Raw genomic sequence first — 22,276 nt, 5'->3', positions numbered from 1 at the left:
AGTTCAACCCATTTCTTCTGGCTACAGATGTATTTTTTTATTTGCTCTCTTTACAGGGCTGTTGCTTCTTTCCCAAAACACAAGAATGGCTTTTGGGTGGATGTAGCAATGACTGTGGGTACTCGATCTGCAGAAGAATGCCAGCAGAAGTATATGGAAGAGCATCAGACAAAAGGTTCCAAAAAGCATGCCACAAAGACTGCATCAGATAAAAACAGACAAAAAGGTATTGGCCTTTCTGCCCAAATCACATATGTTCCTTCTATTTCTTCATTTTTCTGATTTTTCAAGCAGTTGTTTTTTAATTCAGTCCACACTAAGCAGATGCACATACACAGAGGTACCATTATTGTATGTGTAGTAAGTAGGTTAACACACTGATGCATTTTCAGCATACAAATTGGATTTAATCCAGCACAACTGCTGAATAAGACTAATGTTATTAGGTTTTAAAGACCTGCAACATTGATAGCCCAGTGAGAATTGTAGTGGTGCACAACATTTGTGGCAGCCTAATCTACAACTTCAAGTACTGTCCCTATGGATGCTCCACTCACTATAGGCGTGTCTGTGTCCCTGCATTGCTGATCAGAGAACTTTAGTAGTAGTGTCGATTAGGCCCACATATGTGCTCTCTTTCCTCATGCTATGCCAGGAGGCTAGTAAGTGTGCGTGGGCTAACTGTCCTCTGTTCCTTCTCAACTGTGCCTGGCTAGAGACCGAGCCATTAGCAGTCCATTAAGGCTATTGTTCTTCTGTTTACAGTTCACAGTTAGATATCCCCAGTTCCAGTTTTAGTTATTTCTTCGTTCCCAAACCCCCAAGCTTTTTCTTCCCTCCTTTTTCCTCTTTGGGGATCCTTCCCCTTATTGGGGGTATGCCCAGCTGCCTGAGCTTCAAGAAATGCCTCACTTGCAACAAGGCAATATCAGTTGCGGATAAGCACGCTCAGTGCATCAGCTGCCCTAGTGAGGGTCAAATAGAGCAAAAATGCTCCCTCTGCCAGCAGCTCCAGCCAAGATCATGCAAGGACAGAGAACTCCACCAAAAGAGTATCTTCATGGAGGCAGCTCTCTGCCCTCAATCTCCGACTGGACATGGGTCTAGCCCACAGCCCTTTTGACTTCTAAGGGAAGTGGGGACTCCTTGTAAATCATCCAAGAAGAGGGCAGGAAGTCCTGTAAGTGAGCCTAGGGGTAGCCGCACGCAATCTCCATCTCGCTCAGTACCCGCGGCACCGCAGCAACAAGACTGCAGTCCGGCACCCATGCATGGTGACTGTCAGTTACCGGTACCATGGATGGGCCCATGGACCCTGTGGGCATGGGCACCGACTCTTCAGTACTGAGAGACAAAGAACAAGCCCAAAAGGCGTTTTTGGTATGCGAATCTACCTTGGTACTGCCAGCAGCAGCTTGCCTGGTACCAGAAAGATTGGTACAGACTAGGTCTCTGTTTCCCACGACACTGGGACATTTGGTATCGATGGAATTCCATCACGTCAGAGACCTCCGCATATGGAACTCACCTGAATACCCATCTCTCGGTACCAATATTATGGCACTGAGCCTTTACCAGGCACGGGGGATATCCCCTTAGCTGTGCCATGCCTCTCTGCTATCTAGTGAGGGTTCGGACAGTGAGCCAGAGAAGTTGGTCTCACAGTACTCCTTCCTAGCGCCAATGAGACCCACTACCAGTAGGTACCAGATGTCTTTACCACCTCCACCATCTTGGTATGGCCTCCCCTGAACACTCTCACCAAGTCCTATGCTGCAATGGCCATATTGAGACCCTTGGGTGGCACATTGATCGCCTGCCCCATGGGCTTGAAAACTTGCCTGGGAACGCTCCAGACATACTTCCTCAGCGACAGCATCCAGGGCCTCTGAACTGCCTCAGGAGATGGAGGAAGCTGGAATGGAGGAGGACATAAACATCAAAGACCATATCTTCCTTCTCCCTGGACAAAGGAATCATGCCCTCCCCTACCATCTCTGGCAGATGACTTCTGCCTTTTCCAGGAGCTAGTGAAGAGGGTGCAGACACCCTCCACATACTCTTGGAGGAGGTTAAGGACACCCATCCATCAGCTCCTTAAAATCCTGCACTCTTCCTCTTCATCAAAGATTGCCCTTCCAATTAATTAGACCATTTTAGACTATGCCAAAACTGTGTGGCAAACCCCAGCTTCGGTGGCTCCAACTTGCAAGTGGGCAGACAAAAAAAAAATATGTCCCCACAAAGGAATCAGTTCCTTTTCTCCCACCCACCACCTAATTCCATCGTGGTAGACCATGTCAATTCCTGTGACCGGCAACACCACTGGAAATGCCTTTATCTCTTTGGCAGGAGGGTGTATTCCTCGGCCACCTTGAGTTCCATATTGCCAACTACAAGGTGCTCATGGCCAAATATGACTACACAAATTATAACAAACAATGACTGTTGACAAGCTGCCAGAGGCACATTGGGAATCCTGTAAAGTCATCATAGAAGAGGAACAATTAGTAACAAAAACATTGCTACAATCTGTCCTTGACACCACCGACATGGCAGCTAGGTCCATCACAGTGGAGGTGATGCGATGGGTGGCATGGTTCCACTTGTCGGGATTCCCGAAAGAGGTGCAGTCCATAGTGGAAGATCTTCTTTTTGAGGGCATGAAGCTCTTCACCGACGCCTCCCTTCATATCTTGAAGGACTACAGGGCTACTCTCAGGGTGCTGGGAATCTATACGCCAGGACAAAATGGGTGTTTAGTTCCCAGTCTCAACACAGACCATATGCCTCAATATCAATCTCAGTGCCATTTCAAACCGTAGAGGAAGAAAGGGATATTTCTAAAGCGAAAACTGTCTGGTTCAGAAACCTCATCCCATTCCCTGCATCTAAACACTACTTTTTGACAGCAGGTAGAGGCGCTGCGAGACCACTCCCCACAACTGACGCAACCAACCATGGTTGTATATCCATTTGGCCACCAATAGATGGCGTTTCACAGTGTCTGGGAACACAATTTCGGACTGATGGGTTTTAGAGATCATTCGATCCGGGTACTCCCATCCACTTCACCTCCATACCCGTCCACAACACCCTTCCCCCTCCCTCTTCAGGGACTCTTCTTATGAGTTTACTATGAGTATATATAGATTGCCCCTTCCAATTAGGATCCAGAGAACTAGTACCTCAGCATCTGCAAGGCAAGAGGTTTTACTCTTGTTACTTCCTAATACCCAAAAGAAATGGAGGTTGGAGACCCACATTGGGCTTCAGAGCTCTCAACAAGTTTGTTGGGGCTTAGAAGTTCAAGATGGTCATCTTATCGATGATCAGTCCACCATTGGAATAGCAAGACTGGGTTTTGGCCCTTGACCTCCATGACACCTACTTTCACATCTCGATCCTATCAGCTCACAGATAATTTCTCAGGTTCACTCTATTGATGATGATGATGATGATGTCCCAGAGTCTTCTCATTTGGGCTGTCGGCCCTGAGAGAAGTTGTTACTAATGAGTTCCAAAGTTCTCATTAATAGCCATTTACTTATCCCTTGTGAGTGTAATGATCTACCCATACCTGGACAACTGTCTCCTCAGATCCTGACCTCTCCAGGAGGCCCACAAAGCCGTTGGCACTACAGTACTCTTGTTCACAGATCTGGGTTTACAGATCAACTCCCGGAAGTCAATCCTCACCCTAGTGCAATGCCTGGAATTCATAGGGGCCTACCTAGACGCCATACAGGCCAAAGCCTTTCTACCTCAGCACAGGTTCCTATCCCTGGTTTCCCTCATACAGATAGTTCAATACTGTCCACAGTATTGTGGCTCTATAGACACAGACTGTCTCCAACGGTGGGGCGCACATTTAAATGGCCTCACGATGCAAGGCAATGGTCACTTATGGAGCTGTCTCTGCTCATCAATCTCCTCAAACAGAGAAGTCAGGAATGCCAACACCCATTTTCTCCTCCTGATCACAGGATCACATACAAAGATCCTAACAGACAACATAGCCTGCATGTACTACATCAACCGTCAGAGGGTGGGGAAGGCGGCAGGTTGCTCTCCCTGTGCGCGGAGGCAATGAAGCTATATGGAACTGGCACATCTCTCACAATGTCACGCCGAACTTGATAGCAGACAACCTCAGTTGCAAATTCTGGCACGATCATGAGTGGGAGATGCACCTGTCAGTACTCCACAATATGTTCACACGATGTCGAACACTGTCCACAGACCTATTCACCACTTACCAGAACAAGAAGTGTGCACACCACTGCTCCAGGGCAGGGATGGGACAGCACTCTCTGGGCGATGCTCCTCTTCTTCTCTGGGACAAGGACCTTCTTTATGCCTTTCCTCAGTTTCCTCTTCTGCTGAAGGTCCTGCTAAAAATGAAATGGGACAGAGCTCATGTCATCCTGATTGCTTTTACTTGGCCAAGACAGACCTGGTACCATTACCTGACACAGCTCGCAACGTGCTCACCAATCTTTCTCCCAACCTTTTTGCACCACCTCTCACAGGCCGAAGGGCATGTCCTACATCCCAACTTGAGGATTCTCTGTCTGAGATTGGCTTCTGCTTTGTTCCAGCACCTATAAAGTTCACACTCAAAGAAAGTACAAGATGTTCTATTACAGAATAGAAAGTCCTCCACCTGACTTACTTACCTGCAGAAATGGTCCTGGTTTCAGATTTGGTGCACCTCCCAACAAATCTCTGTTACTCTTTTTTACATATTCTAGAATATGCTCTTACCCTTAAAAAATCAGGATTATTCCTAAATTCTCTTAGGGTCCATCTAGTGGCTATTACAGCCTTTCACCAACCTGTAGAGAGATACTCAATGCTGTCTCACCCAACCACAAAAAGGTTCCTTAAGGGTGCAATAAACCTCTTTCCTCAACCTCGACTTCCTACCCTCATGTGGGATCCATGTTTGGAATACATATAGGGACCACCACTTGAAGAAGAAGAAAAGGTTACTTACCTGTAACTGGAGGGTCTTCGAAATGTGTGGTCCCTATTTTTAATCTAATTCTTACCCTACATCCTCTCTGCTGCGGATCTGGTCTGCTCGGTGCTTAAAGGGTGGCTGAAGGGGTGTCGACCCGCATGGCCTGATATAACCTCGCTTGAGACATGAGGAGATGTATGCACGGGTCAGTAGACACTGCTACAAAAATCTTCTGGCATATGGAATATAAATAGGGACCACACGTCTTGAAGAATCTCTAGTTACAGGTAGGTAACGTTCTTTTCTTTAAAATGGTCCATGGAAAAAGCTTGCATTTGCTAGTCTCCAAATCTGTTCCTGAAGCTTTAAATGTTAAATACTCAAACTATAATTTATCAATTGTGAGAATTAATTGGCTCTAGATTTGCAGAGGGTGGAATCCTCATTGAATTGTACTAAGTTAGTTCTGGAATGAGCATTCCAGAAGCTGCTGAATCTCTCTGGTCTACTCAGTCTATTGCATGGAAGATCTGAGATAGAATGAAGCCAAAGGCACCTGAGATCAGATTGTACAACAGATACCTAATGTCTTTCATATCTGATATGCAAACACACAGAATATTTCTTCTTAAATGACCAATAAAATAGCTAAAAAATGATGTTTACAATGCTATCATAAAGCTGCAGAGTCAACATCGCATTGAGATAAGGGCTAGATACACTTTTTTTTTTTTCTTTTTTAAAGGTAAATTCTGTAGAAACCTGAGGTACCACCATCAGGCAGCAGGACAACTCCAAAGATCATAGGACTGTGGATTTTTCATCACAAGAGTTTTGTCTATAACTAATAATATGTAAGACCGAATAGGATAGCTAATACCACTGAACAAATATAATATATTGGCAGATGCAGATAAGAAACAACCGGTAATAACTGCTAAAGTGGGAACCCTTAAAAGGAAGCAACAGATCAGAGACTTCCTGGAGCATTTGCCAAAGGATAACCACGATGATATTTTCACCGCCACACCCTTACAGAATAGAAGAGTAAAGGTAAATCTAGAATTCAAAAATATATTAAATTGAATGTCGTCATATAAAAATCTGCCGTTCAATTTCTTGGATCATAGATCAGTGACTTTGTGTTGGGGAAAGAGGCTTATATTGTTGACTACTTATGGCTGAGTGTTGGCAGTCTTGACCCCCCAGTGTAAATGGATTAAAGAAGACCTGAAAAGGAAAAAAACTGTCCAATTTTTGTTGCTTTATGGTGTGTAAAGAGATCCTGAAATCTGTGTGCATGCTCTTTCTCTGTCTCTGACAAAAATTGGTTTCTGGTAACTTTGAAAATGAGGGATATTGAATTTGGCCCTTCCAGGTTTTGCTGGGGAACTCCTAAAGGCGGTTCACACACTAGACATTCAGGGGCATGCTGAGTATTTTAACAAATATCTTTTCTCCCAAGTTTTTCTTGTACATTTGAGTAAATAGATGTCAACAATTTAAAGGCCTTGTCCACTGTGTAAAATAGAACCAGTGACTAAGAGAATGTTTCCTTGCCTACGCCTGCATCTACATCAGGTTGCAGCTGTTGTCAGCAGAGAGTCCATTTCATGGTGGAGGCCAAAGAGCTTTCAGCCCAATCAATATCCTTTCAATCAGTTTTTGCCTCCTTGTCGTAAACGTAATAATTCTTTAGTCTTCCATGAAGAGCAAAGTAGATAAGACCTGCAGTTTTAATTTAAAAAAAAAAAAAAAAAAAAAAAGCTACCTTCCTTTGCCCCTACAATTTTTTTAAAAAAATCATGCTTTGTATGTGAAAAGTCGTTTGAGAACAGGGAGAGAGACTCCTACGCAATATCTTCCCATCGCTGAGTGTTTATAAAAAGAAAACAGGTTTCAAAACTTATTTTGTTTGTTTGTGGTATTTTGTTTTGTATATTTGGATGCCTACCTTTGCAGTGGAACCCAGAAAGGGAGTCGGAATTAAAACCACTTGCTGCTAGGGCATGATGGAAACTAACTTTTCTTCAAGTAAGTGACAGTGGTGTCACAGATTAGTACAATGGGAAACTGATAAGATTTGGTAAGATCCCTTAATGGGCCTCAAACTTTGGAAGCTGAAGAAAGCAAGCAAAAGATGTGGACTTCTCAGAAGAGGTCATGTCACTGTGTCCTTGGCACAAATTCTAAATCTCTAGTATGCTAGCTGGTTTCTCAATCTTGTCCTGCAGGACTGAGATCCAAATTAGCCACTTGCTTTCTAAGAATAGGAATTATAGAGAAGCTCTCTAAAGATGGAGCTAGTGAAAGTCTAACTGATAGTATTGCCGTTTGACACCAGGCTATAACTCTAGACTCTGTGCTGAGAATGTATTGGTCCTCAAGACTCCACCGTCTTTACTTCTCTGGGACTGAAGGTTCACCATGGCTTCAGTTCTTTTCCTAAAGAGAGATGTAAGAAATTTTAGAGACTATCTTTACTAAGCACCATATAGGGGCTGCCTTTGACACCCATAATGCAGCAGAAATATCAGCTGACCTTGGGATAGATGCTCCTAAACATGTTTGGCTGCAAGTGTCTGATCTTCAGTCAAAAGTAATGCAGAGACTTGAACTTCCAAAGAAGTGCCTAAGAAATACCTAGAATAGGCGCTTTTAAGCCATGGAGAACAAGGTCATAAGATCCATTCTTCTTCGAGTGCTTGCTCCTGTCCATTCTATGTCAGGTGTGTGTGCGCCACATGCACCGATGCTGGAGGTTTTTCCCTCAATGGTATCCCTAGGGTTGGCTCTAGTGCCCTTAGGAGTTGTGTGCATATGTCCCTTTCAGTTCCTTCTTACCGCTTGTGATAGAGCTAGAACATCATCTTGCCTTAGTAAGCTTTCCAAACCAGTGGTTTCTCTTAGTAATTAGTGTATATAGATGTGTATAAATTAGGTTAGCTTAGTTAGTTAGTGATAAGTTGTATGGAGGAGGGACGTGCCCCTATTCCCCAGGCTTCAAACCACGCGCATTGTACAAGAAATCTATGCCTATGAATGATCACCATGAGAACTGTCTGAAGTGCCTTGGGGAGACTCACGTGTGAGATAAGTGCAGAATCTGTGAAAGGTTCAGACAGTGCACCAAAAAGGAGTGAGACATTAGACTAGGAACTCTGCTGATGGAGTCGGCTCTTAGACCAGCTTCTGAGCCAAGCCATTCAGATTCGGCACTGAGTACATTGGTGTCAGTACGGAGCGCCCCCTGGCACTTGGCTCCTCCCAGCACTGCTCTCCATTGCTGGTGCCCAAGAAAAGGCATACAAAATACCATGCCAGAAGAGGGCGCTCCCTAACGATAAAGGACAAAAAAAGCAGGGGATGACTCCAGACCTGCGCTGGGCCACTTTGTCTTCCCCAGAACTCAGATCAGCAACAGCCTTATCCCTCAGAATTTGAAGTCTGACTCGGGACCCATCACCAACTCCTGGGAGTAGAAGGGGGACACAGTACCTGACAGTACCATCTACGCCCAAGTCATTTCAAGCAACCATAGACCTTTTATCACGCCCGGTGCCATCAACACCTTGTGAGAGGAGATCTCAGCACCAAGACCCCTCTACGGTGCTGACGACTGCGAGCCCATCTACAAGCTAGTTTGCCATGGAGGCCCCCCACAGTGATCCCCAGCTTTGTGGCACTGCTCCCCGGACCTCCACCACTAGTCCCCAAAAACTTCATTGCTGGTCTCAGGATATGTGGTATCGCACCCCCAGAACCCTGGTACCGTTTCCTGAATCCCAGGCACTCATGCCTGCTAGTACTGCAGGGAGGCAGAGGTACCAGTGGCACCACTGTGGTCACCGAGGGAGGATTCCTCCTCAGACTCGGAGGGTGAGGAGATAGCTCTGCTCAGGGGACAGGCGAATCCTGCACTTGCCACAGGTTTTGCTGTGGGCCCACCAGCAGGTGCTTGGCTGCTGAGGCAATGGCCAATGCCCTGGCAATTTTAGAACACATGGGGGTTTTCCCTCCTGCTCTAGGCTCCCACATGCAACGCTCATTGTCTGGGGCATCAGAGAGACTATTGGCAACAGTGTCGTGTCTGGCACTGGACCCCGACCTGGGATCAGACCATGGTGCCTCAGACGAGATTACTCCAGCAATAGCGGAAGAGCCAGCCCCTACCCCAATACTGTCTTCATCTTCTTCCTTGCCAGGTCCCACAGGAAGATTTTAGATCTCATCAGGAGCTTCTCATGTCCTCAAGCCTGAGCTTGGAAGTGGAAGAGCTCAAGGAGCCCACTGATGCCCTCTCTGACATTCTAGTGGCAGCGGCCTCCTCAAAAGTAGACCTCCCTGTTTGCAAGGGTGTTGTGACACTGGTCAAGGCCCTGTGACAGACCCCGTCTTTTCTCCCCTCTGTGTTAAAGTGGGCAGACAAAAAGTACTATGTTCCTGCCAGAGGATTCGAATATCTGTATTTACACCTCTCTCCAGGGTTATTGGTGCTCTAGAGGAAGAAAGACAGAGGTTACAAGCGCCGCCAAGACCAACCTCTGACTGCATCATCTCAACCGGGCTCTAGCCATTACCTTGCCGGGAATAGACAGGCTTTTTGAAGGCACTTCCGAGGGTGACCTACCAGACTCTATCTAGGGATCCACTTCCTATCCCCCTTTATTTTTGGACCATCTTTCTCCTTACCTCCCTGCCTGGGCTGTTATAACATCAGACCCGATGGGTGCTCAGCACCATAGCAATGGGTACATCCTTCAGTTTGTTTCTATTCTTCCTTCCCAACCTCCATCCTTGTCCCTCTTCAGAGACCCTTCTCAAGAACAACTTATTGTCCAGGTATAAGCCCTCCTACGGGTGGGGCCCATAGAGAAAGTTCCTCAAGAAATGAGAGGGAAGGAGTTCTATTCCCGTTACTTTCTAATCCTGAAGGCCTAAGGGGACTTATGGCCCATCTTGGATCTGTGTCGCCTCAGCAGATATCTCAAGAAGTTGAGGTTCTGCAGGGTCTTTTTGGCCTCCATCATTCTCTCCCTGGATCCAGGAGACTGGTACGCTGCCCTCGACTTAAAGGAAGCATACTTCCATATTTCTATCTTCCCTGGCCACAGAAGATTCCTAAGATTTGTAGTTAGCAAGAGCCACTGCCAGTTTACAGTGCTCCCATTCAGACTTTCAGCAGTGCCAAGAGTGTTCACAAAATGTACGGCGATAGTCACAGCCCTTTTCAGACATCAAGTCATACATATCTACCTATACCTCGACAAATGGCTCCTCAAGGGTCATTCAAGAGCACAGTTCCAGCACTGTATCGCTATGGTACGCGCCACCTGTCGAGCACTGGGCCTGTTGATAAACGAACAGAAATCAACATTGGCCCAAGTACAAAGGGTACAGTTCATTGGGGCAGTCCTCAACTCTACCCAGGCCAGAGCTTTCCTAGCAGAGGCCAGATTCCTGGTCATGTCAGAGTTTGCCCTGCTCATCACAGCCCGTGAATGCCTCAGACAGTTAGGACAAATAGCAGTGTGCAGCTATGTGGTACAGTACGCAAGGCTACGCTTCAGACACCTACAGATGTGGCTGGTATTGGTTTATTCCCCGGCTAATGATCCCACCATCAATACTTACCTCACTAGTATGGAGGTTGAACCCGCATTAGGTGACAAGGGAGGGTCCCTTAGTGGCCCCACGATAAACTGTGTCCCTGGTGTCGGAGGCTTCAGACTTAGGGTGGGGAGCCGACCTCAGCACCCTCAGAACCCCAGGCCTTTGGTCCCGGGAGGAACTACCGTTACATATAAACAACAGACAAATCAGGATAATTCGCCTGACTGACGAAGTGTTCCTTCCCTAGCTCTCTGGCAAGGTCGTACAGGTCTTGATCGACAACACAACATTATTGTTTTACATAAACGGTTGGGGGGGGAAGACACAGTCCTCAGCCCACCGCCAAGAGGCCCTCCACCTGTGAGACTTCTGCGTGAAGCATGCTATCCACCTGGAGGCCTCGCACCTTTCTGCGGTTCGGAATACATTGGCAGATCAGTTCAAGTCCTTTTCCTCTTGCCACGAGTGGTCCCCACACCCGGAGGTCGTCAGGATCACCTTTTTAGAGGTGGGGAACTCCCCAAGTGGACCTATTCACTACCAGAACGAACAGAAAATGTCATCGCTTCTGTTCCCTGCAAGGGCTTGACAGAAGCTCGCTTTCTGATGCCTTTCTTCTGCTGTGGACAGGAGGCCTGATGTACACCCTCCTGCTGATCCCACTCATCCATAAGGTCCTTCTGAAGATGAAGAGGGACAAGGTGCAAGTCATCTTAATCGCTTTGGCATGGCCTCACCAACACTGGTTTGGCATGCCAATAGACTTAGTGGTGTCAGCTCCTTGGGTGCTCCCAAATCTCCCAGACCTGATCTTGCAGAACCACAGAGGGCTGCTGCATCTTAGCCTGGCCTCCATGCACATGACAACATGGATGCTGCATAGCTAAACCTTGAGGAGCAGGCCTGCTCCAGGCAAGTCCAACAAGTTCTACTAAGAAACAGAAAACCCTCTACCAGAGTTATCTACCTGGCTAAGTTGAATCGCTTCATCTTCTGCGCGTCTGAACAGAACCTTTCTCTGGTTCAGTCCTCTTTGCAATCTGTCTTAGAGATCTGCTCCACCTAAAGTATCAAGGTCTGGTGTTATCATCGATCAAGGTGCACCTGGCAGCCATTTCGGCCTTCCACCCTCCTATCCAGGGCAGATCAGCCTTCTCACGTGGGATGAGAGTGAGACAGTCCGATTCCAGACTCTTTCTGCAGATCCACGATGCGGTTCCTCCATAGGATCTCAAACTGGTCCTATTAAGACTCACTGGGCCCCCGTCGCATCTTTCTCTCTACTACTTCTGTCGTTGAAGGTCGCCTCCCTTGTGGCAATTACTTCGGCGAGGAGAGTCTCCGAAGGCTATAACTTCAGAACCCCCTTACACAGCGTTCTACAAGGATAAAGTCCAGCTGCGCCCTCATCTGGCCTTCCTGCCAAAGGTGGTGTCGCAGTTTCATGTCAATCAGGATATCTTCCTGCAAGTCGTCTTCCCCAAAGCCTCACAGTTGTGACAAGGAGAGGCTGCTGCATAACCTAGATGTCAGGTGAGCCCTGGCATCCTACATTGTGGAAAGGCTTAGTCCTTTCCTTCAGCTTTATGCAACTTTTCATCGCTGTAGCTGACAGGATGAAAGGATCTCCGTGTCATCCCAGAAGATTTTGTCCCGGATCACTGCCTGCATCCAAGCCTGATATAAGCAGGTGAAAGTCACGCCTCTGGCTATAGTGATGGCTCATTCAACAAGAGCACAAGCGTTGTCAGGGGCTTTCCTAGTGCAAGTTCTGATCCAGGACATGGCAGAGTCATGACACGCTCATCAATCCATACATTTCATGTCCCACTATACTATCACCCAACAGGCCTGGGAAGATGCTGGGTTTGGCAGAGTGGAGTTGCAGTCAGCATGTCCATGAACTCCTTGCCCACCTCCAGAGGTGCTGTTGGAGAGTCACCTGAGATGGAATGGACATAAGTAAGCACTCGAAGAAAAATGGTAACTAACCTTTGTAACTGTTTTTTGAGATGCGTTGCTCATGTCCATTCCATAACCCGCCTTCCTACCCTTCTGTCGGAGTTCCAGCAAGAAGGAAGAGAGAGCGGGGCGGCTGGCAGCGCTCCTTATACTGGCGCATATGTGCGCAGCTCCACAGGGTGCTAGAGCTGACCTACAGATATCACTGAGGGAAAAAACTCCGGCACCGGTGCATCTGGCGCATGCATACACCTGACATGGAATGGACATGAGCAACATATCTTGAAAAACAGTTACGAAAGTTCGTAACCATTTTTTCCACAGCTACTTGTCACATGGACCCTAACAGAAGTCCCGGTGCATTGTCTTGATGGAAATGGTCTTCCTAGCTACCACTGTAATCTGATTTTCTTGGGTAAATTTGAGGAAGAGGTGACGTGAAATCCAGCAATGCTTTCCCTATCAGGACTTGTTAGATCCCTTTCAATTCACTTCCTCACCTGGCTGTGGCTCAGAGACTGTCCTGAGAGATGTTGTTTTCGCTCTTGGTTGAGGACCAGTTGACTATGAGGGGGAAATTTCTTTCATAAAAGCTAAAATGAAGCAGGTAATAAAACTGTCTGAAGATGCTGCCCACTGTAGGTATAGTTACACTTTTTATTCTGAGACCAAAGTGATGGGTACATGTTTATAAATTTGTGCGACTAGTCATTGGTAATGGAAAAAATCCACAATTGGCAGGTCTGATTATTTTTTTTTAAAGATGGGTGCACTCACAGCTTTGCGTGTACATACACCTGCACACATGCTTTTCAAGCCTTGTTCTGTGAGCACAGATGATAGACTTTATAAGCATAAACCCTCCAGCAGCAGCAGCCATTAGTGTGTAAAAAGTGCACATATAAAACTGCATGCATAAAAGGAAGCTGATTAGAGCTTATTTGAAAACCAAACCTATTTCCTACCAAGAACAGCTTAATATGGATTGAAAGATCTTGAAAGTTGCTAAACAAAATTTTAAAGCTTTTCCCATCTCACTTACAAAATGCAGTCCAATATTTTTGTTGCCTGCTAAAACAAACAAACAAAAAAAATGCTCTGGCTTTTTTTGCTTGAATAAAGAAGCATTTGGCTGCATGTGTTTTTCAGTCCGTGCTCCTTAATCGGAGACCAAAGAGGGGAAAGCAGAATAAGCAGGGTGCATCTTTAATTCACTGTCATAGATTTAACAGGTTTCTAAAAGTGCTAGTTATTTGACGACGATGTGACTTTCGTAGCTCCCAACCTTCCGGGAAAGCAAAGATGATGATGTCTTCCAGCTTATGGACAGCAATCCAATCACACCGTCCTCAGCTGTCATCTCCTTGGTAAAAACCCCTCAGTGTGATCACATCAGCCCTGGCATGCTGGGATCTATCAATAGGTAAGGGCTACAACCTGTTGTTCATTGTGTAATGCCACACAGAGTTTTTCAGTTGCCTTTCTACCTAAAAAGAATCCATTTTTCTTCCTTAGTTGCACAGCGGGGGGAGGGAGCGGGTTCTGATGGGCATCCTACACTCTTCAGGCTCTGCCTTTTCCATATAAATTGTAGTGACAGTTGTACGGTGATAACCTTCACAACCAAAGAGTAGAATTTTAAGAGAGTTAATATTTTTAAATTGACTTAGCTGGTGCCCTGGGATTAAGAATGAGTGAGCATTATAGAAATGCAAAATTAGAATGTTAACTAAGATTTAGCAAAACTGCCTCCATGCTGCAGAGCTATGGTCCAAGAAGTGTGAATACCGAGAGTTTCTCTCTCAAATAAAAAGCCAGCATTTGGAAGACTCTGTAAGGGCACAGCAGTAAATTCCTGTTTGTGTTCAGTTGTAGTTAGAAGTTGTTCAGATGCACTGTTACCTTTCTCTGTTTGGTTCTGCGTGCTTTTTCTTTTGCCTTCCTCTGAAACATTACTGTTGTCGGTGCTATTACTGGTGTGGGTGCTTGTCAGCGTAGGCTGTATGCGTGTGTCCCCGGTTAGGTACTGTCTTAGCTCTGCAGATAGCCGAGGCAGCTCTCAAGATCGAATGACTCGACACAACCACAGATTAGCTGAGCAACGAAGGCACCCGGGGCAGGTTTTATTGTGTGCGGCACAATGAGAAGCGACCTACAGAGTATCTATGGGTCTGCTTCCTATATGAGTGCATCGTTACAATGGACATGGCCCAGTGGTGGGACTTTCCGTTATCCCCTAGGCTAGACAAAGTCATTACCTCTGACACCCTCTTTTATACACTGTTAGAGACCATTCCGTTCTGCCCCCTTCGACGTAGGTAGTTGCCACCCTCTTGACGTCGTCTAATACCAGCCTTTACCGTTAATTGGATGATTTGAGCAAAACAACTCCATTTATCACCTTATTAGACTTTTCTATTCATCAAAGTGTCATTTCAGGGAGTCAGTTAATCTCTTTGGTGTCAGGATGGCTTGGTGCCTTCTGCACCTGCTGTGTATTTTTAGTAAGATTTTGGAAATGTGTATGCGTGCAGTATCAGCGTTTTCTCCGTGCCAGTTTCAGTTAGGTCGTAAGTTCATAGGCTGGTTTATGTTAACTTGTTTTTTTCCACTTAGACCCTAAGCCTTAACCTGTTTGCAGGCCTTAAGCTCTCACTTCTTACTACAATCCGCAACAGGCAATTGTTGGTATTGGGATACTGGTTTTGCATGCAGGCTGGGCTCCTGCATAGGAAATCCAGCATTCCTGTGAATTTTTTTGTTTGGACAGAGAGATGATTATTGTCAAATTCACATAGTTCAACTAACATGGGCAATTTTGTTAAACATCTAAGAAATAAATTAATTGATTTCCCCTTTTTCACTCTGATATGATTAATGATCAAACTTCATATTTAGCAGGGTCTAGGTGGTGGTGGTATTTCTTCAAAAAGTCTGAAGAAATTTGGTTTAGATGTGAACTTGTGAGCAATGCAAAGTGACACGAATGTTTGGAAGAGGGAGCAATGAGTGTTGTCTGTAGGCAATTTGCAAAAAGAAATCTGGAAAGAATCTGTTGGCATTTAAAGATGATTTAAGGGCCAAATACAATACTTCATTTGTCACTTCAAGTATTTTTAGCTTTAGTTCCAAACCAGATTCCTTCATACCAAATGGGAGATTAAAAAGTGAAAGCATCTTAAGTGCAGAAAATGTGAAGTGTGGGTTTTTGTTGCATCTTTCTTGTTTTTGTGTTAGTATTCATTGCCAATGTATCTGAGCACCCCTTACTTCATTCATGCTTGGAATTTATTGTGTAGGGGGTGGTAGCATGTGGGTTTTAAGGTAAAAATTGGGTTTGTTGAGTTGCCATCAGCTGTCTGATGTTTCCTCTTTCTCCATTACATAAATCAAGTATAAGGTAGTCTTCAGACTCTGTGGATAAGGCTTTGATGGTAACGCAGCATCTGCCACCCCAGAAGATTCTGGGAAAAGATTCACTGGGATAGCTGTACCGGCAAGCCCATCTTGTGGGAAACGCAGCTTATACTGGCAAAAGATCCACGGTCTGGAAGCTAAAGCTAAACAAATTCAGACTGGAAATAAGATGTACATCTTAATAGTGAGGATAAGTAGCCGCTGGAACAACTTATTCAAGGTTGTGGTGGATTTTCCGTCACTGGCCATTTTTAAATCAAGATTGGATCTTTTTCTGAAAGATCTGCTCTAATTCAAACAGAAATTATTGCTTGAGTCATGCAAGGAAGCCAGCTGAGGAGGTCATAGTTCTGGTCTGAACTATAAGAGAGACTTTTTTGGTATATAACTACTTACACAGTCTATAGTAGGTCTTTTTTGCTGGTATAAAAATGTCCTAAAGAACTGCACCCCATAACTAGCATTATTATTATACCAACAAAAGTCTGTAGTGTAGACCTGGCCAAAGCTGCCTGAGAACCCTCAGTAGCTCCTAGAGTCCTGAAGTAGAATTCCTACTACTGTGGCTAATACAAAAGGCTTCACCTCAGGGGTTGGTTGAGGAAGAAGCAGCTTCTTGTATGCTAAGCTTAGCTAGTGCTAACTTGTGACGGGAAGGGATAAGCACTATATTTATAAAAGAAGATGCTGACTGTTTCATTGGTGTCTCACTTCAGAGAGTTGTGTCGTGCACTCTGCCTCGTATGTTACTATGAAGTTATAAAATGCATGCACAGAACTTTAGTGCTGGCTTTTTAAAAAATAAGACTCTAAATATGTTCTCTGATCAATTTTTCTTTAAAATGGTTCAATTGCCTTTCTGCCTAAAGGGGTAACTTATCTATGATAGTTGTAAGTGTACAAACTGGAATCTACAGACTAGATACACCAGTAATACTGACTGAATTGATTGTATTTACAGGCATGATTATGATAAGTATGTGTTTAGAATGCAAAAGAACATACAAGGCAAGGAGGGTACGTGGCACAACATCAAGAAGAAATCGGTAATGATTTTTTCTGTAATTCAAACTGAAAACTAGTAATGCTAGCATGGAGTGTGTAGCCATGAGTTCCTGTGCACTCTTCCTCCTGAGAACAGACTCCACAACATCCCAGAATTGCAGAGCTGTGTGTGTAGATCTACCGCGTTTAGTAAAAGCGCCCAGTCTCAACTCTATGTTGAAGAAAAACAACCTCTAGCCGAAAATGGTAATTCTCTGTCCCGATTAAATACAGAAACACGGGGGCTAGATCCACAAAGGGTCTAAGAACCTACCTGGCACTTTGGGTGCCAAAGTCCAAAACGTAGCTACTCAGAATACCTGAACAGCTGCTGCCTAGCCCTGTAGCGGGCAGGTTCACAGGACATAGGCACCTAAATCCCAGAATGAGATCCCCTGGGGATTCACAGATGCCCCTAAGCCCTCGAGGCATCTCAATTTGCTTGGTGCTTCAATTTCTGCAGTAAAAGTTCCCCAAGTGTCTGTTTCTGCCTCGGAGTATGTGCAGTGCATCCTCCGGCCAGGCATCCAGCTGCGTACGGCTCAAGCACAAGCTGGGGAAAGAGCGGTGGGCCCCTGTCCTGTAAGCTCACTTATGGGATCGCACCCCTATAGGTAAGCTTACACTACAGGAGAAGGCCTCCTTCAGAACCCCTAGCCCGTGGTTGTGGTACTCACCTGGTAGGTAGGAGACTCCTCCAGCTGAGTGGGGGCGGGGTTTTGAGCTGGGGCCTGCCAGCTCTCCCATGTGCTCTGACAGTTGAGCTTAGTCAAGGACCCACCTAGATTTGGTGAATCCCATTCTCAGGTGCCTCTTACTCCGTTCATCACAGGGGGAGGCTGGGTTCCAAGCTCAGGCTTTGCAAAGGGCTGTGATTTTCTAGGCACCTCCCCGGGTGGGCATGGGGACCTTGAACATTGCCATGCTGAGTTTCTTTGTGAATCTAGCCCTAGGGGCCAAATTCCTCCAAACCCTTCTCAGCTGCTGCCGCTCCCCAGAGGTGCTAAACTCCCCAGGCACCTCAGTTCACACCAGTAGGCCTGTGCAAAGCCCACTGCTTCCTGACACCTGCCTCATACTAAAGCCCTGGTGGGATTCACAAAGTAGGTGTCTCCGCCAGGCCCAGTCTGGTAATGGTCTCTGAGGCCAGCTCCTGGAGTGGGCCCTACACCACACACAATTGCATTGTAATAGGGAACGAGTGTCTTCATTACAGTTGATGCAGCAACGGACGTTACATGTGTAAACTTTTCCCCTGTCATTTAAATCAGGCTGGAGCTGTGTTCATCACACCGACCTCTAGAAGAACCACCACGTTTGCCTTCGATCAAGGTAAGCATTGTTACCCTTCCCGCTTTTCCTCATTTCAGTTCTAGTCCTGTGTGAAGGTGATTGCTACCTTCTGGAAGGCAGGTGCATTCCCTATTGGTTCTGTTGGACCAAAACCAGCAGCAGTTTGTCTCCTGCTTGCGCTTGCTGTATCTGACTCCTAGACGTGTTTTTCTACGCCAGTCAGCTTCCCCCCCCCCACGTTTTCCTTGTTGCAGGCGCAGTGAATGATGCGGTTAGAGGGAAGCTGTTCGCAGGTAATGCAGCAGAGCTGTCAGACGAAGAGGAGCAAGAAGATTCCTATTTTTCTACTTAACCAAGCCCTGTAACTAGTTCAACACTTACTGTAACTTGCGTTGAACTAAAGGGCAAAATATTCCAAGGCGCTTCAGCCACCCCTCTTAAATTGTGCTCCTGTACTTGGTCTTCACATCCTCACCTGCTACGGCTCAGTCTAGAAGATGGCCTGTACTGGTTTAAGGTGTCCAATTACAGCCTAGTCTTGTTTCATAACTGTTGATGAGGTTTGTAATGCTTGGGCTTCTGTGTAAATTGAAACTATCTGACCCACTCCACATTCAGGGTGTGCTGCCTCCCTTCCGCTGGTGGGGAAATGTATAAAATACCAATTAGGGTCAAAAGTTCTGTTTTTCCTTCTAAGGTAAAAATAATGTTTTAAAAATGGTAATGTAATAAACCTGTAATGGGGTTTGTAATGAAATGGCCTTTTAATTTCCTATCTGGAAAACAGTTGTATTTTTATTAAATAACTCTCCGTGCTTTTCAACTGTCTGACAGCTGTGTCATGCATGTGTTGTGGCAGGGGTGCAGTCAATGAGTGAAAGGTGGAAATATAAAATCCATTAATTACCAGGTCTCACTGCTGCAAACTTGTACCCTTGAGAGAAGTTGTAGGAATTTTTTAATAAAACCATCTTCCCCCCCACCTTCCAGGTAAGATGCTCTGGGCAGGTAGGGGCAGCACATGATGGTTCCTGAAGAAAAGTAGAGTTCCTCTTTTCAGCAAGTAGGAGCTGCCAGCAGTGGTGCCTAGCTGCCTTCGTGCTGTATCCAGGCAGGCTTTCACCCTAGCGAGCCTTCATGTGTCCCTAAAATACCATCAGCTGAGCAGAGCTGTTACTTTCCTCTCTGTCTTTAATAGTGCAGGATGGGTGGGCATGCCTCCCTTCTTCCTCTCCACCCCCACCCCGATAAACTGTAGGACTTGCTGCTGCCTGTACCTGGCCCCTGGTGCTGCAATCCTGCTTCACCTCCCTGGGCTCTGCTGTTTCCAGAGGTGGACCTTGGGGACATGTTCAGACCCTTCATTCACCTCCCTAGCATCCGATAAATCTGGACTGTGCGTACCGGGCTTGCAGTGCTGGTAATGTTTGTAACGGCAGAGCTGAGCTGTAATCAGATGGCTTCCGGTGAAGGGACAACTCCAGTGCTTGTTTGAGAGGGGTTAACTGGTGCAGAAACAGCTGCCAAGCCTTTACAGCAGGGCTTTGGCTTATTCAGAGCTGAGGAGGCAGGATCAGCCAGGCTTGTTCTGCTGCCGATGGTGCAGGCAGACTTTGCCAGACTCACTGCTGACTGCAATCCTGCTCTACACCACCCGTCCCCTCTGATAGACCGAGGGATGCTTCTACAGCCCCAGTGAAGCACAGCAAGGGTGTGGAGTAGCAAACGAAAGGCTTGTTTTCAGTGACAGCTACATGTGGGGTTCACACCTTGTTTTGGGTGTGGTTGTGGTATATGGGTTGAGGGAAGGGGGTAAGCATGCCTAGTTCTTTCTGGGAGTGATCTTACGGAGACTGGCATGTGTGCCTACAACAGCAGCAGACCGTAGAAAGCGGTGAGGTAGGATGGACCTTAAAGCCAAACTTGGGAAAAAAGTTCCTGTTACGTAACTGATGGAGAAAGTTCATGAGGAATTCCCAGCTATGAACAAAAATGGCAGGGAAACAGTAGAGCTAAAACATTTTAAACTTTACTGAAGTACTTCGTTCAAATTTTAAGAGTTTTGATCAGTCGCATAAAGGTGAGGCGGGGGGTGGAAGAATACCAGCAGGCACAGAAGAAGCAGGCAGGTGCTGCTCCTGGGATGGGGAGAGGTTTTAGTTAAACTGAGGAGGGAGCTATGGCTGCTGCAGGCAACAGCTTGCTGTCAGGAGCACAGAGGTAGCGAGGCCCCTGCTTTGATCGTTAGAGGCTTGTCTACATGGGCAAACGCAAGCTCGTAGCTATGTTAAACTAACCACTCACTCGTAGAGTCCCTTATTCCATCCCGGTGCCCAGCTGAAGGAATTATACCAGCAGCACTATACCAGTGCCAGTCAATGAGGGGCAAGCAGGCAGGATCTTCTGTTCAACCTAAGTTTATTTGATTGTAAATGGACTTTGATGGAATTTAACAAGCAAGTTGTGAGGTCAAGATGTTTCTTCAAATTCTGGCTCCTGTCATAATTCACCTAACCTGAGATCAGAGCATTATTAAAATACACAGTGCATACACCCCAGAATACTCAGAGCCCCCACTGGTAAAACAGGGTTACTTACCAGTAACTGTTGTTCTTCGAGATGTGTTGCTCATATCCATTCCAATGTAGGTGTGTGTGTGCCCCGTGCACAGATTCCTGGAACCTTTTTCCCTAGCAAGCCCAGCTCAGGCACCCCCTGGAGTGCCACGCTCATGTCGCAGTATAAAGGGCGCTGCTGGCCCCGCGGGCCTCCAGTCCCTTCTTTCTGCCGACTCGGACAGGGGGACGGGGGTGGGTTTGGAATGGATATGAGCAACACATCTCGAAGAACAACAGTTACTGGTAAGTAACCTTGTTTTCTCTCTTCGAGTGATTGCTCATATGCATTCCAATTAGGTGATTAAATAGCCATACCCTTGGAGGCGGGTAGGAGTCACTGACGAGCGGCTCTGCTCAGCACAGCCCTGCCAACCGCTGCGTCTTCTCTCGCCTGTTGAACAATGGCGTAGTGGGTGGTGAACATATGAACTGACGACCAGGTGGCTGCCCTACAGCTATCCTGCAGTGGCACGTTCTCTAGGAAGGCAGCCGAAGAGGCCTGTGCCCTGGTCGAATGGGCCGTTACCACTCCAGGTAGTGGCACTTTCGTTTGCTCATAACAGAGCTTAATACATGATGTGATCCAAGAGGAGATTCGCTGGGTGGAGATGGGGGAGCCCTTCATCCGGTCAGCCACGGCTACAAACAGCTGTGTCGATTTATGGAAGGGTCTGGTTCTCTCTACATCGTGCGCCAGGGCCGCCTGACATCCAACGAATGCCATCTCCGGTCCTCGACCGAACCATGTGGTTTTTGGGAAAAACACAGGGAGGAAAATATCTTGGTTACAGTGGAATTGGGACACCACCTTGGGAAGGAAGGCTGGGTGGGGCCTCATCCTGACCGTATCCTTATAAAAAACAATATAGGGGGGCTCCGAAGTTAGTGCTCTTAACTCAGAGACCCTCCTGGCGGAAGTGATGGCCACCAGGAATGCTACCTTCCAGGAGAGGAGGAGCAGGGAGCAAGTAGCCATGGGCTCAAAGGTGTCAACATGGTGAGGACCAGGTTTAAATCCCAGGGGGGGATGGGGTCTCGAACCTGTGGAAACACACTCTCCACCCCTTTCAGGAATCTAACTGACATGGGGTGGGAAAACAACGACCGTCCCTCCATCAGCTGGTGAAAAGCCGAAATAGCCGCCAGCTGTACCTTCAAAGAGGCCAAGGCCAGGCCTTGGAGTTTAAGACTTAGAAGGTATTCTAGAATCACCTGTATGGGAGAGCAGGTAGGAATAACACCCCTGATCACCGCCCAAGTCGTAAAGCACCTCCACTTCGCCTGGTATGTAACCTGTGTGGAGGGTTTTCTACTACCAAGTAGAATCTGTTGGACCTGCAAGGAACAGGCCCTTTCACCCTCC

At 46.5% G+C, this 22,276-nt stretch overlaps 1 protein-coding gene across 3 annotated transcripts in view; it reads left to right on the top strand.

Moving 5' to 3' along the window:
- Window positions 1-19,800, top strand: part of MIS18BP1 (MIS18 binding protein 1) — a 45,033-nt gene extending 25,233 nt beyond the window's left edge. For 2 of the 3 annotated variants that reach the window (XM_067554716.1, XM_067554715.1), the window contains exons 12-17: window positions 57-226; window positions 5,874-6,019; window positions 13,819-13,964; window positions 16,920-17,004; window positions 18,274-18,334; window positions 18,550-19,800. In XM_067554716.1, coding sequence (XP_067410817.1) covers window positions 57-226; window positions 5,874-6,019; window positions 13,819-13,964; window positions 16,920-17,004; window positions 18,274-18,334; window positions 18,550-18,647 — 706 coding nt within the window. In that variant the 3' untranslated portion in view covers window positions 18,648-19,800. The other variant, XM_067554717.1, reaches the window with a different exon arrangement.
- The last annotated feature ends 2,476 nt before the right edge of the window (window positions 19,801-22,276 follow it).

This window comes from Emydura macquarii, unplaced genomic scaffold, assembly GCF_026122565.2.
Source record: "Emydura macquarii macquarii isolate MOO-44397 ecotype Brisbane River unplaced genomic scaffold, CSIRO-AGI_Emac_v2 contig_1551, whole genome shotgun sequence".
NCBI lineage: Eukaryota > Metazoa > Chordata > Testudines > Chelidae > Emydura > Emydura macquarii.
This window is presented reverse-complemented; position numbering and strand designations above follow the sequence as displayed.